We start from the raw sequence: 14,687 nt of genomic DNA on the forward strand, positions 1-14,687 counted from the left end.
CAATGGAGTAAAATTCTGTCATCTGACAATGCAACTGAAACATCAGCAATATTGTGATATTTTTATTAAAAATTTGAACACCTTTATGAATCAAAAATTTTAGTAGAACTTAAACTAATTGATTTTTTTGCTTGAATGTTCAAAAGAACACTTTTTCATTGAAAAGAAAAAAATAAACTGAATAACAATCACGAAAAGGATTAAAATGAAACAGTGAATAGAGACTTATCAACGACTAAGAAAAGTTTACAGAAAAAAGAAAGGGTTAAATGTATTTTTTGAAATGTTAGTATGAAGTGATAATAAAAGTATTTTAGAAAGGCTTTTCATCATCGTCATATCGATGAACAAGGTGAGTCTGAGCATCGTCATCTTCTTCTTGTAATAATTGTCTTTCCTGCTCTCTTTGATTGTCAATGTTTGATCCAGAATCATCTTCATCATCGTCACTATCTTTGCTCTTATTTACATCTTCCTCCTCCTCTTCTTCCTCCTCATCCTCATCCTCATCATCAGCTTTTGAAAGTTCCACTCGAAAAACACACTGATGATCTTCAACAGCATGCACAATAAGTTTACTCTCTTTTTGCTTCTCTGGTTGTGCGCTGAATTGGTTCCTCTTGTGGTGGATTGAAGTCTTCGATCCAGTTTTATTCCTTTCACTGCTTTGCCCGACCATTTGCAAAGCATGCGGTTCACCTCCTTCTCCTTCATCTTCATCGTCACTTGGATCATTCTCTGTGAAATTTCTGTTTCTGCCTATTGACGGAAGCGGAGTAATAACATTTGGGGTGGAGCGAGAGAACTTGTACAATTGAGAGTTGCGATATTGAATGGGCGTTTGAACCGATGAAAGAAGTCGACTTTCTGACGCACTTCCACTGTTCATATGGTCTTTAGAGTGCTCTTCTGTGTAATCCTCGTGCTCTGACGTTTTGTCTTTAGATTTTTCTTCTTCTCCTTCAGTGTCAGTTTCAATCAACTCGAGTTCAATAGTTTCTGCAAGAGGAGATGGCTCGTGTGAATTTTCTTCTGAAATATGAGCAGCCTCTTCAATTTCTTCTGAAGAATGAGGTTCTATTTCTTTTGTCTCTGTTTCTATAGACAATTCGCTAGGTTTGCTTTCATCACTCTCACCAGATTTAACTGCATTTTCTATGTCTGCATGATCCCCTTCAAATTCTTCTTTCTTTTCATTTTCATTATCGTTTTCATTCTTATTTTCATTTTCGCCTTCTTCTTCTTCTTCTTCAACAATTTGTGTGCGTTCCATTTCTTCTGATTTCTCCGAACGCACATCCTCACTATTTTCTTTATGTTCATTTGCTTGTTCATCTCTCAAGTGATCTTGAATTTCTTCTGCATCTGATGAATTTGCAATTGGCTCAAGTGGCTGTGCTGCTTCGTCTGTCTGCAAATAATTGCTTAATGAAATATTTGAAGATTTGTGTGCGAGTGATCTTTCTGGTTGAGTCATTGTTAGTGTCAAGTTAAAATCATCAAATGAATCTGAGACTGTTGAAGTTGGTTGATAAATGTCTTCTTTTCGCTCATATGCTTCATTGCTAACTTGCTTATTATTATTATTCTCGATTGTCGTTTCTTGATTCACTTCTTTATCATCCTTTTTTTCTTCCACTTCTTCATACTCATATTCATACTCTTCTTCTTCTTCTTCTTCCTCCTCCTCCTCTTCTTCTTCTTCCTCTTCTTCCTCTTCTTCAGCTTCCTCTTCTTCTTCATATTCAGATTCTTCAACTTCTTCAACTTTTTGAATGCTTTTCAGTTGCTCCATCTTTATGTTCAATTGTTCCTTTGCTTCTTCCAATTGCTTGTTGATCTTTTCTTCAAAATTCTGTTCGACTTGTTTCATTTCATTTGTTGCAGCCGAATTTGAAGCATTCACTTCTTCCGCCAAACGCTTAAGTTCCTCAGACAATTGGTTTATTTCTTCATTTGTGTGATTAGCTGCATTCACTGACTGCTCACAAGCATGTTGCGATTCTGTTATCGCTTTGATGCTATTTTGCACCTCTTCATTCAGATTCTTGATATCATTTGCGATTCTTCGGCACTCGTCCATTTCTCTCAATCTTTTTGACTGGTCTCGCACTCTGTCTTCAGATTCTCTCTTTATTTCTGTGCGAAGCATTTCTCTATCTTCCTTTTCAGCCATTCGCTCTGACTTCTCTTCATTAAGTTCTTCACGAAAGCCTTTAATGGAATCAAGCGCATCTAAATATGTTTGGTGCATGCTTTCTATTGATGCTTTGTCTTCTTCTCGCTCTTGAATCAGATTGTTGATTAAGCTTTGCTGAGCAACCAGCTGCTGACTGTTATTCGTATACTCGGATTTCAGCTTGTTTATATCTTCAATCATTTCCTGCCTGATCTGCTTCTCTTCCTCTTTGCTCCTCTCTTCTTCTTCAATCCACCGTCTCCTTTCATCTTCAATTCTCAACGTTTCACTCGAAATAAATTGTGACATAACTTTTGACAAAGCTGTTGAAAACGATTGCCCTTCATCTTCGTCTCCTCTTTCTTCGGGATCAATCAGAGACAAAGCGCTCTGTGCAACAATTGTTTCAACTTGCCTCGGCAGCTCTTCCAAATACACTGCTTTTTCAGCAGTTTCCTTCACAATCATCTTTGTTTCAGCCGCATCTCGTTCTATCTTGTTCAAGCACTCTGCAATAACTTGCTGATCTTGAAAGTTTTGTGCTTGCAAAGCAGACACGTGACTTTTAACACTTTCTGCTATCAGCTCTTTTATTGATGATTGAGGCAATGCAGCAGAACCTTTTCGAAAAGACGACTCTTCTGCTCCATCTTCATTGCGAAGTGATGAATTATTCGTAATAGAACTTATTTCTTTTTTCTGGTGCTTCAGCTGCTCTTCCAGAATGCACAGCGAAGAAGCAATTTTTTCTGAAAAATTATCCAACACTTCTTGCACATCATTTGCTTGTTCCTAAATAATACATCAAATATTTTGTTTGCAGTTTTCACATTAAAAATTGGCAGGGAAATATTAAAAAATTTATTGTTTTCAAATTTGCAAGATTAAAATTATTCACGTAAGTAACTTTTATGCAAACCTCAAGTCGTTTATGGAGCGAAGTTTGGAGGGATGCGACCTTCACTTTCCATTTTGCTTCAATTCTCTTTTCAGCTGCTTCCACCGCAGATTCCACAGCTTCTGCAACAAGCGATTTTAAGGATTCTTCTGACACAGAAGACGCTGAAGGGTTTGCTGTTTGTTGCAATAATGAAGTCGAGAGACGATTTGAAAGAGATAATGAAGTAGATGAACTGTTGAAAGGAATTTGGCCAGTCGTTCCTCCTAATCCCCTCGTTTGTCCTATCGTCGAATCAAGCATTTTCATTTTTGATGCTGCATCAATTTCCATTTGAGAAAAAGAAGCCATCGTTTTTAAAAATGAATTCTCAGATGGTTGAGGTTCTTGCTTTTTAAGAAGGGATAAACGCATTAATGGATTTGCTGAACCTTGATGTTCTCTTTCGATTTGATCAATGCGAGAGAATAACGAGTCAATATCAGTTTTAATTGTACCAATGGATTGCGACAATTCACCGATGGAATGCGTATGCTTTCGTAGAGAAGCAGAATGCTGATCAATATAAGATGATTGAGATTCAACTGTACATTCAAATGATGCTATTGAAGCCACAATCGACGCTACTTGCTTTGAAATAAAGGCAAGTGATGAAGGATAGGCTTGTTGTGAACTAACTGAAGAAGATGTTGATTCCAACGAATCAGAGGCAATTTGTTTTTGTTGTTCAAGATTCTTAATCAGTGAATGAGGAAGGGAATAAAATGCTTCTCCGAGAGATTGTTGCGATTGTTCACATTTAGTTAAACGTGATTCTTGTTGAATTAATGATTCATTTATATTGTTAAATTGTTTTAATTGCTCGTTAAATTTCTTTTCTGATAATGACTGTAACAATTGGGCAATTGTTTGCTTTTGACCTTTCAAAATACATTTTTTGAAAATAATTCAACGAGTTAGCAAATAAATGCTAAAAACTTTCACTAACCTGTTTCTATTAATGGATCATCTTCATAGGAAGATTTTTGTTTTGCGTCCATTGGTCTCAAGACCAATATAACCCTTTTACTTTGAATCAAGATCTCTCATAACCATAAGCTTTTAATAAACTTCACTCAAAGATTCAGCTTCATTCATTTTCAAAACAAACAATAAAGATTTTTTATTGATATTTCATATATTGCTATAAAAATTCAAAAATAAATGATATAAACATTTAAAAAGGTGTTTTTTTGCATTTTGAGCAATCTAGATACACACAACTACAACTCTTTTGAAATACTAAAACTTTCACATTTTTCATGTTATGAAATTCGCATGCATTTATTCATTTACCATCCTTTTAAATCATATCCAAATTATTCATTCAAATCATAGAATCGATAAATTCAATCGAATTATCTCTCGCTCAAGTGGATGGAACGCTGTGTGCACTCTGCCCAGCCTCTCCTCTGAAAATGCTGCTTCCATGAACAGCAGCAATAATCTTTGTGCGAGGAAGTACTATCATTTCTCGCGCCTTCATTAAAAGCAATACACAAATGAATAGAAAGTGGTAAAATAATAAAATTAATTAATTAATTAAAAAAAAAGAAAGAAAATGTGACTTCTTTATTTGACATAAGAATAAGAATGGATAAAACCTTCTGTTCCAAAATCAATTCTTGCTTTTCATTTTGCACCTCCAGCTGTCTCAATGCTTTGTCGCGTGCTTTTGTCAGCTCAGCCAATTTTTTCTTTTGCTGGTCTATCAAAGCAGCATAATCAGATCTAAGAGAATTGCATTTCATTCAAATAAAACGGAAGTTAGATGAGAACGAATGGGATAAAAAAATAGAAAAGAACAACGAACAAAAGAAAGAAAGAGAGGAAGGAAGGAAGGAAGGAAGAAAGAAAGAAAGAAACAATAAATAAATGGAATTGCAATTAATCGTTGTTTATTCTCAAACTTCTGCTTTGATGGCTCCTTTGTCGCATCTTCAAGCAAGTTCTGAATCTTCTTCTTTTCAGCATTCGCCTCTTCCTTTCTTTTCTTCATCGCTTCCATCTCTTCCTTAATCTTTCCGTTCTCATCTTCGCTCTTCTGCTCTTGCGCCGCAGCTTCCTGGGCGGCCTTCCTTTGAGCAGCCAGTTTTTGCTTCAAAGTGATGTACTGTGAGTGAAGAACAAGAAGAGAAGCTAAACTGTTGGGAGACGAATCAGATGGAATGAATAGATTTGGAGTTAAGTCTGATCCTTCTTCCTCTTCTTCTTCCTCTGCCTCTTCCTCTTCATCACCATCTTCTTCTTCCTCTTCCATTTCTTCTTCATCCATTTCTTCCTGCTCTTCCCCATCTTCTGTTTCCTCTTCAATTGAATCGTCCTTTTCATCTTTTTTGTTCCCATCAAGCAAATCATCCACCACTTCAATTCCCTCCATTTCAGAAAGAAGTTGCCTCTCATCTGTCATTTCAGAAGACTTCCCATCAGAAATAACTCCTTCCCTTTCCTCTTCTCTTCCTTCAACCGTCTGGCGAAGTGCTGTTTGAATTTCTGCGCTTTTCTTCTGAGCAGTTCGCATTTCTTCCTCCAAAAACGAAGATAAAAGACTGTTGTATTTTTGGAGCTGCTCTTTATTTTGTGGATTCTCATTTTCCAACACATTTTCCTTCATCCTTTCAATCCCTGAGCCAAATTCCAGCGCCATAATCTGCTCCTTCAACGCAGAAATGATCTTTTCCCCACTTTCACACAGAACCATCTGCTGTGTGGTTGCTTTCAACTCAGAATTCAACGCCCTTCTTTCTGCTGTTCGTGTGTCTGCCTCTTCCTGCAGTGCAGCAATTGCCTCGTCTCTTACACTCTGCAGCTGCGCCACCCGCTCACTCACTTCGTCTGCCCCATGTTTTCCTTTCCATTCATGCTCAATCTCCTTCTGCAGCTCTTCAAACATCGCTGCTGCTTCTTCTGTCGATGCCTTCTCCATTGTTTGTGTGGCTGCTTCTTTCTGCTCATCCAGTTGTGCTCCAACATTTTGCACTTCTTGTTCCATCTGCTGTGCTCTTTGGAGAAGATAATCAATCTGAGCAGACTGCAATGAATCATCCACTGTCAAATGATCAGAATTGTCTCTTGTGCCCTTTTGTGTGTCATCTTTCACTCCATCATTCTTTTCAGTCTTCATTTCACTCTGTTGTCTGATGCCTTCCACAGAGCAGTAGAAGTTCTGTGTCCATTTCACAAACTCCTCTTCTTCCTGTGCAGCAAGCATCCTTTTCCTCGAAATCAGCTTTTCTCCTCTTTTCACCCTTCTCTGCTGCTTCACCGCTTTCGCCTTCCTTTTTTCCTCGTCTATGAGCATCGTCTGCAGCTCGTCTATTTCTCCGTCTAATGTGTTCTCTTCGGCTGCTGTTGTGTCGAGGGAGCTCGATTGGCCATCAAGAAATGTAACAAGCGCTTTGCAGAAGCAGCGGCCATCCAACGATTGAGAGTTTGATGTTGATGACACATCTTGTGGATTATCTGGAGAAGAAGGTGAAGCTGTTGAAGGAGATGAACTTGTTCCACTTTCCATAAACAGCTCCAGATCGTCAATTAAGTCATCGTCTTCGTCTTCACTTTCATCAATTTCATCGTCATTGTCCTCATCATCACTCAACTCTGATGTTTTTGACTGAGACGATTCGCTTCTTTTCTTCTCTCGTTCATTCGCTTCTGCTTCAATTCTGTTCAGAACTTGAAGCTTTGCCTCTGCTTTCTTCTTCTCCCCTTCTTCAAAGAGCTGTGTTAGAACTGCTATGTTCTTTTCTCTCTCTCTCTCTTCCTGCTCCATCTTCACCACGCCCTGCACTGCACCTTCCAGTCCTCTCTCTTCCTCCTCCCTCTTTCTCTCCATCCATTCTCTTCGCTTGTCCAGCACAGCCAGCTCGTCCTGCTGCCGCATCGCTTCTGTCATCAGCGACGTCAGCTCATCACGCAGCTGCCCTGTCTCATTCTGAACTCTCCTCGCTGCCATCGCCACTTGCCCCATCGCAGCAGAATGCGCAAACACTTCGTTCTTATCGTCATATGCAGAATTTGACTTTGATGAACTTGCAGAAGAAGAAGAGGAGGAGGAAGAGGATGATGATGCTGAAGAAGAAGAAGAAGAAGATGATGATGATGAAGCAGACGATGAACCAGAATTGCTTTGACTCTCTTCCATCTGCTCCTGCTCCATCATCTGCTTGAACTGCTCAAGTATTTCTGGCGGGAGTGTGCTGCCTGTCCAGAGCGATGAGTTCATCTTCATCCATTCGAGACGCCATTTCAGTGCTTTGTTGCCGCTGATCAGACGAGCGATCTCTCTTTGCGCTGCCTCCACTTTTCGGTTCAGCTCAGCCACGCTCAGCTGCGCATTGCACTTCACTGTGTTCTTCAAGCTTTTTGCACTAAACATTCAATGAAGCATTAAGGGGGATAAAATTTCATTGATTGTTTCGAATGAAATATCACAAGAAAAATAAAAGTTGTTCGCATTCGAAGTTGAATAGAGTCAAATGAACAATGCTTTTCATTTGAAGATGATTATTTTAACAAACCGTTGAGCAAACATAAGTGTCGAAATAGTCTCTTCTGCATTAAATGGATGCGCACTGGCACAGACAAGCAGCGTGGTTTTGCAGTTCCCTCCGAGTGATTCTTGAAGCAGCCGAGTCAGTTTGCTATCACGGAAAGGAACATGTGGGATCCCCTCGACAAGCGCATGTATACACATTCCCAGTGCAGAAAGCGATTGATTAATTTTCTTTGCCTAAAATTTAAAAATAAGAATCGGCGTTTTGATAATTGAAATAAAACAAAAGCATTTAGAGTTTCATTCAAAGAAAAATATCAATTGATATTTTGAATTTCATTAATTGATTTTTAATAATAACAAACTTCGTTGAGTGTTTGTCCAGTTGCTCCAGTCTTTTTCACTTTCTCTGAACCAGCCAGATCAACAAGATTCAACTTTCCTGTTTTTGTGGTTCCTTCGGGAGATTTCTGCTCTATCATTATAATAAAAACGCTGTGACTTCGCGAGCTTTTCGCATTCATCTGAGTGAAAGAAACAGCACGTGATGCCTCTCCCAACTTCAATAATTCTGATACTTCATCTTCTGATCTAACACACTTGAAGTTTGTAATTTAACATCATAAAACAGAAATATGTGGTTGATTAAAAGTTTATAAAGAAAAGTATTTACAGATAAAATTCTTCAAACAAGTTCAGTTGCATCGCCAACATATATGCCCCTTGTTGGAGACTCTCGCACTTGAAGATTAGATTGCGCTGGATTGAATAAATCTCTAATTTGCTCATTATAGATTTCAAGAAACGAGCATTTAGCTATGTATTCTGTTTCACTTTTGTCGTTAGCAATGTGATTAAAAATGTGTCGTGATGCTCTTGGAATCACTCCTTGAAGATCCTCTGCTCCAATATCTGGACCAAACATTGAAAAACTTTTTCCAGCTCCGGTTTGTCCTAAATAATTGTTGATTACCTTAAAAGTCGAAAAAAATCAGTATCAAACCATATGCAAAAAATGTGCCATTAAAACCATTAATGACGTCGTTTACCGTCTCTCTCGCGGAATCTTGAAATAGCTCTACCTGTACAATTTTCAATCGATTCAGTTTATTGTGTGATTTTATTCTAATCAAATAAATCAATAAACAATTCAAACTTGTGTTGTGTCTGGAGGGAAAATTCTATCAAATCTAAAGGTTTTCTGCCCCTCTGGCATTTCGATTTTAACAACATCTTTCCCCTCATATTTGATTGAAAATTGATCTTGGTTCGCTACGACCTCTGACATTTCACGTTGATTAAAAGGACGAAAACGGCATACAACTCTAATAACACATAAAGTCGTTTCAAAGAAATACACATAAAATAAAATAAAATATTGTCCATCTTCTAAATATCATACATAATTCAAACCTGATTCCACAAACTGTTTCGTTATTCATGACAGTTTTTGTTATGGAACAGGAAATTTTTATTAAAAAAATTTACAATTTTTTATTTAAAAAGTTTGATTTGTTGTCAAATACGTTATTGCCTCTCATGCATGTTCAAAGAAATCATAAAAAAAATAATCAATGATCAAAAAAAATTGAAATTAAACGAATATTGGCTTTTTCATCACCAATTTATTTCTTTCTTCTTCCACCTCTCTTCTGGGTCTGCTTTGCAACAGCCATGATCTTCTCCTTTTTCTCATCCATCTCAATTTCCTCTGCAGATCGTGTGATATGGTGGATTTCATCAACATTAGTGGAACCTTGAGAAACACCCTTTGCATAAATGTTTGTTGTTTTGCCTTTTCCTTTCTTTGACTTCGAGTCCACATACTTTCTGCTAATCCATCTGTTTGGATCAGGCTCAGCCATTGGGTTATAAGACTTGGGGTATCTGATCTTCCTCTTCCTCTTCTTCTTCCTCTTTTCTGTCTCTTCAGCCACACTCGTGTCTTTAGCCTTCGATTTCTTCGATGCTTGGCTTCCCTTTGAGCTCATCTTCGCCTTTTCCGAAGAGCATCCTTTCAACAGCTCAGCAAAGCCTTCCAGTGAATTCACATCTTCTGTGTCTAAGATGTCCACAGAAGGCACATCCAGCATCTTCTTCTCTGTCACTGTGGGATTCAGAGCACATTCAGAAGTGATGCGACCCTAATAAGAAATTTTGATAAAAGATGATATATAAAATATTATGTTTGTTATTATTATAATTCAATAAATAAAAAGAAATACAATGAAAAATATAAAAATCAAATAAAATAAAATAAATTCTTCATACAATTCTTCCAAATCTCTGGTAAGTCTCTGAGCTGCTCAGCATCTTCCAGAAAGTGATGGCGCTTTCGTAGTTCTGCTTCTGCTCTGAGTGTCTGGCTGCAGACATCGCCATCGAGCAGAAGATGGTCTCGACAGTCTGCACAGGCAGATGGAAGATAGGCGCATTGATCTGCCCGAAGCTCTGCTGCTGGGACTCAGAAGAAGAGGAAGAGGAGGGCACAATGGAAGAGGACGCAGCTGTTGAGAGGGGGACTACACCTGACTGGCAGTGGATGAACGGCAGAGAGAGGAGTGTGCTCATCGAAGGGAACCAGCGGGACGAGGCTGGCACGTCTGAGGAAACTGTGTCTGGAAGCGTCGGCACAGGCAGATTCAGCGCCTTTATCATCTCTTTCTCTTGTGAGTCTCTGATCTTCCTGTCGTCCCTCAGCTGCCTCAGCAGACTCGCTGTCTTTTCGAAGTCTTCAGTCGTGTTCTTCTTCGCTCCTTTGTCTCCTCCTTTCTTCCCTTTGCTCTGAATCGCGTTGAGCAGCCCTGAAACAGGTGGCATCATCCGCAGCACAGGGTGGAAGTGTGTCATCAGCACCTGCTCTGCCTCGTCGTTGCGCCTCAGGCGGAAGAGCAGGTCAGCCATCAGAAGAGCCACACGCGATGTCTCCACAGGAGAAGGTGTGGCGCTGAAGGCATCGAGGAAGTCCCGCCCAATCTGCTCCATTCGCGACAGCTGCTTCTGCACCACGCCTGCATACAGCATCTGCATCACGACGCCTCTTTCGTCGTGGATGCCCAGTGACTCGATCTGGTTCACGTAGTCACGCACTTGATCGAACTGGGGGAGGAAGGAAGGAGGGAAAATGAGAAGGAAGAATAATTGGTAAGGAACGAAGATGTTTATCAATTAAAAAAGGAAGGAAGAAAGAAAACAAGAAAGAAAGCAATACAAAAAATATAAAATTATTAATTAGATTTTCATAAAATAATTAAGTTTCAGAATAGCTACAAGCCTTTTTGGTGTTCAAAGACAGCGCAAATTTTGTAAAATGGATGATGCTGCGCTGAATCCCATTCAACTTTGTTTTCATAACGCCTTCACTCGAAGCGGCTCGAACCTATTTTATGTGACAGCAAGTAACAAATAAAAACATATGTCAAATATGTTCACAGAAATCAAAAGTTCAATGTTGTTAGCTGTGAATATTTCACATAAGAATGACGATTACCTTTTTAATGTCGATATCTTTGCAATTCCTTCCGAGAAGAGCAGCTGAATTCGCACATGCAACAACCAATACAGCTGGATCAGAAGGACGCAATTGTACGAGAGTGTCAAATATATGCTGCGCTTCCTCAAAATTGCCTGTTTTTGCCAGTGCATATCCTTTTTGTGCTAATATCACTGCAGTTTCATTTGCAATGTATTCTTCGTCTTCTTCTTCATTTTCTTCTCTACAAATTCTTTCGCTTTCATCGAGAACAGCTATTGCAGCAGAGTAATTTCCCATTGCAATAAAGCAACAGGCTTGATTGTATAAAGATTCAAAAGAAGGCGAATCTCCGCTTTTCTCTCCTGATAAGACAATTTTTCTAATTTCCTCAGGACGTGACATAGAAAGTGCTGCAAGGTAATTTGTTTTTAATTCCTCGTCTTTTGGATTTTCTTTAAACAAATCTCCATAAATCCTGGCGGCTCTTTTGAATTTTTCAAGTCGGAACGAAATTTGAGCATCCAAATGACGAACGCACAAAGGAGGATTTTCAATCGATTTGATTATTGGATAAGCTTCTGCATAACGTTGTTGACGATATAAAGAATATGCCTTTTCAAAAAGTAAATTTTCATCCTCTCCAATAAATTCTAGTGCTTCATCAAAGTTATCCAAGTGAAGGAGGCAAAGAACTTTACATTTTCTTGCATCAATATCATTTGGCTTGATGGAAAGAACTGGATAAAAAAAAGGTTAACATCAAAGCGTAGAATTGAAAAAGCAAACTTTTATCTGACAGCTCCTCTGCTTCTTCATACTCTTCTGCTTGAACTTTTTCTCCAATACGTAAAAATAATTGGTCAACTTTCTTTTTATCGGAAGACATTGACAAGATCTTTGATCAATCACATGTATAATAATAAAATTAGAATTCTTGGATAACAAAATGCCCAGAAAATCTCATTGTCATTGCTCCGAGCATTGCTCATCATGTGATTCTTGTCTAAGCGATAGTTGCACTTGTTCTTCATATTGTTCATGTTGCTCATGTTCATATTGTTCTTGCTCATCATCTTTTTCTTCAGAATCAACTTGTTCTTCATTTTCTTCTGATTCATCTTCCGTGGAATCATGGACTTTAACTGAAAAAAGACATTTGGCAATTAATAGAAAAGAAACAAAAAGAAGAAAGGCACATACAAGGAAGATTCAAAGAAGAAATCAAAACAAATATTATTCAGGCAAGACTAGTTTCTTTACATTACTTCAGCAACAATCATTTATTCCAATTGCCACTCATTATTTTCTTCAATCATATTATTCTGAAAGTTATATTATCAGGAAGTTTCTACGTTCTTGGCTTAAACAAATTATTGCTGAATATCCGAAAAAAAAGAAGACAAGAAGTGGAAGCAATGGACAACGTACTCGGACTAAAACTTTTTATGATTTTATGCCTTTTCTTTCAAAAGTGACTGATGACAAAGATTGTCTCGAAAATACTGAAAATTTTTGCAGTGTTATCCCGAAACTACTTCAAATGATAAGTGAAAAAATAACACAAGATGATTTGCATAACATTATCGGATCTATGTTTGGTGGAATTGTTCCGCCAGTTTCAGCATTTTTTCTACATTTTTTGTTCAACTTAACTTCACGTCGAAGTCCACTTTCCGATTCAACTGACAATCCGTTTTCGTCGGAAGAATCGTCAAGCTCTTCACCAGAATTATTTGATGCTGCAGAAGTGGAAAAAGACATGAGAACATTTTTGCAGACTGAATTACGAAAACGTAGAAAGGGGTCCTATCATCTTGCAGCGAGCGAAGCAGCGCATATTGTTTCTCTGCTAATTGGAGAGAAAAAAGATGATTCTGATTCATCTTCTGATTCAACTTCTGCTTTGTCTTCAGCAAAAGCTGCAGCAGTAGAGACCCCATCATCTTCATCAGAAGACAATAAAATCGAAAACGAAAAAAAAGACTTATCTAAAAGATACATCGCAAAAATTTTGAGAAGAAAACGTAAAGTCGAAAAAGCAAGGCAAGAAAGGGAAAATAAAGTTGAGAACGAATGGAATATTCCTGAATCTCTTTTCACACATTCATTGGCCGAGTTTAAGGAAGGCTTGACGAACACACTTGCTCAGAGTCTGGATTTTATTATCAAAATCGTTTTGTATCACAGCACACCTCAATATGCTGTTGGATCAAATGTTTCATCTTCCTCTTCTTCTTCCTCTTCCTCTTCCTCTTCTTCCCAATCAACCTCTCCTTCCCAATCAACCTCTACTTCTCTTTCCGCCACGCTCTCCAAGATCAGCGATGCTGACAGCACTCTCTTCATCCCCCGCCTTTTCGATGGCTTCCGCCGCCTCATTGCAAATGTTGTTGGGTATGTCAAAGAGAATGTCCGTTCTCTGTCTCTGCTGGACGCATGGGAAGTGATCAGAAGACTCATTTTGCGTGTCGTGATGCTGCTGACAGAGAAAAGCATGAAGAATTTGAAGGAAGAGAAGGAAAAGGAGAAGGAGAAGAGGAAGAAGAAGAAGAAGGAAGAAGGGAAAGAGGAAGAAAAAGAAAAGCAAGAAAAAGAAGGAAAAAATTCTTCTTCTTCGCGTAAATCATCTGGAAGTTTGATTGCAGTTGATGAAGGCGATCCTCTTCTTTCTTATTTCATCTCTTCAATGTGCTTTTCTCAGCCTCGTTCTTCTCGCCGTTCACTTCAAAAGCGTCACTCATCATCTTCTTCTTCCTCCTCCTCCTCTTTTTCTTCTTCCTCTTTTTCTTCAATTTCTCCCTCAAAACGTAAAGTTCTCTCGTATTTTTCGATGATTCTAACAGATTGTGCCATTCACTTGTATTCAATTGAGAAGGAAAAGAAAGAATTGAGAGAACAAAGACAGATGAGCAGAGAATCTGCAAATATTTCATCGGTTTCTTCTGCTTCTGCTTCTGCTTCTGCTTCAGTGTCATCTTCATCTTCTTCTTCCACTCCTTCCTCTTCTCCTTCTTCCGTCCCTTCTTCCGTCCCAACAGCTTCCTTTGCCGACTTCCTTCTTCATTCTGCTTCTTCAACCACTCAACCTCAACCTCAACCTCAATCTCATCCTCAGCCAAGTTCCCCAAAAGAAGCAGAGGTCATTCCTGATTCATTGCCTCCACTGCCTTCTATCGACACCTCAAGTGACATTCAGGCATTTGCATCGATTGCTAAGACTGCCTTGAAAAATAATGCGATTTATCACGAAATGGTAAAGACTCAAAAGGAAAAAGAAAAAGAAAAAAAGAAGAGAGAGGAGATAGAGAAGAAAGAGAAAGAAATGAAAGAAAATGAAATGAAAATGAAAGAAAAAGAATCTGCTGCCAAAAAGCATGATGAGGACGAAGAAAAAGGAGGAGCCGGAGATTTTAACAATGAATATATCTAAAAAAATGTATACAAAAATTATTTCTTGTGAGTTGATCCAAATCTTCCATTTCAAAATTTTAATTAAAGATCTTGGATCATTGTTCCCACTTTTGCATATCATTTTAAACACAACTTTTTTTATTTATTTGCCCTTGTAATTTTTAAGACTTATTTGATATTTTAATCAAAT

General features: G+C 38.3%; 4 protein-coding genes across 4 annotated transcripts; 1 reads left to right on the top strand and 3 right to left on the bottom strand.

Annotated features, from left to right (window-relative positions):
• Window positions 1–103: 103 nt before the first annotated feature.
• MONOS_845 (uncharacterized protein) lies at window positions 104–4,139 on the bottom strand. The gene is made up of 3 exons (XM_067878862.1): window positions 4,066–4,139; window positions 3,099–3,997; window positions 104–2,971 (listed from the first exon to the last, which is right to left on the bottom strand). The coding sequence occupies exons 1-3, from the start codon at window positions 4,115–4,117 to the stop codon at window positions 314–316; spliced, it is 3,609 nt and encodes a 1,202-aa protein (XP_067719786.1). The 5' UTR covers window positions 4,118–4,139; the 3' UTR covers window positions 104–313.
• Window positions 4,140–4,235: 96 nt separating this feature from the next.
• Window positions 4,236–9,053, bottom strand: MONOS_844 (kinesin 1C; the record flags this gene model as incomplete). The annotated part of the gene is made up of 9 exons (XM_067878851.1): window positions 4,236–4,596; window positions 4,721–4,847; window positions 5,027–7,486; window positions 7,637–7,848; window positions 7,977–8,210; window positions 8,303–8,565; window positions 8,615–8,693; window positions 8,768–8,936; window positions 9,025–9,053. 9 exons carry the CDS (start codon window positions 9,051–9,053, stop codon window positions 4,486–4,488), a joined length of 3,684 nt encoding a protein of 1,227 aa, XP_067719787.1. The 3' UTR covers window positions 4,236–4,485.
• A 69-nt stretch (window positions 9,054–9,122) lies between these two features.
• Window positions 9,123–11,993, bottom strand: MONOS_843 (putative tetratricopeptide repeat domain containing protein). Its single transcript, XM_067878840.1, has 5 exons — window positions 11,873–11,993; window positions 11,102–11,823; window positions 10,886–10,990; window positions 9,883–10,710; window positions 9,123–9,755 (listed from the first exon to the last, which is right to left on the bottom strand). Exons 1-5 carry the CDS (start codon window positions 11,970–11,972, stop codon window positions 9,237–9,239), a joined length of 2,274 nt encoding a protein of 757 aa, XP_067719788.1. The 5' UTR covers window positions 11,973–11,993; the 3' UTR covers window positions 9,123–9,236.
• Window positions 11,994–12,040: 47 nt separating this feature from the next.
• Window positions 12,041–14,686, top strand: MONOS_842 (uncharacterized protein). The gene has a single exon (XM_067878829.1). It carries the CDS (start codon window positions 12,540–12,542, stop codon window positions 14,514–14,516), a length of 1,977 nt encoding a protein of 658 aa, XP_067719789.1. The 5' UTR covers window positions 12,041–12,539; the 3' UTR covers window positions 14,517–14,686.
• The last annotated feature ends 1 nt before the right edge of the window (window position 14,687 follows it).

The sequence above is a fragment of the Monocercomonoides exilis genome, assembly GCF_001643675.1.
Source record: "Monocercomonoides exilis strain PA203 chromosome Unknown scaffold59-495361, whole genome shotgun sequence".
Lineage (NCBI taxonomy): Eukaryota > Preaxostyla > Oxymonadida > Polymastigidae > Monocercomonoides > Monocercomonoides exilis.

Excerpts from the sequence above, each read along its gene's own strand:
- MONOS_842 (XM_067878829.1), top strand. The coding sequence starts at position 12,540 with ATGCCTTTTCTTTCAAAAGTGACTGATGACAAAGATTGTCTCGAAAAT.
- MONOS_843 (XM_067878840.1), bottom strand. The coding sequence starts at position 11,972 with ATGTCTTCCGATAAAAAGAAAGTTGACCAATTATTTTTACGTATTGGA. Across the intron at positions 11,824-11,872 it reads AGAGGAGCTGTCAGATAAAA|TTCTTTCCATCAAGCCAAAT; the intron begins GTTTGCTTTTTC and ends TTTTTTATCCAG. Across the intron at positions 9,756-9,882 it reads ACCAGAGATTTGGAAGAATT|GGTCGCATCACTTCTGAATG; the intron begins GTATGAAGAATT and ends ATTTCTTATTAG.
- MONOS_845 (XM_067878862.1), bottom strand. The coding sequence starts at position 4,117 with ATGGACGCAAAACAAAAATCTTCCTATGAAGATGATCCATTAATAGAA. Across the intron at positions 3,998-4,065 it reads TGATCCATTAATAGAAACAG|GTCAAAAGCAAACAATTGCC; the intron begins GTTAGTGAAAGT and ends GTATTTTGAAAG. Across the intron at positions 2,972-3,098 it reads CGCTCCATAAACGACTTGAG|GAACAAGCAAATGATGTGCA; the intron begins GTTTGCATAAAA and ends TGTATTATTTAG.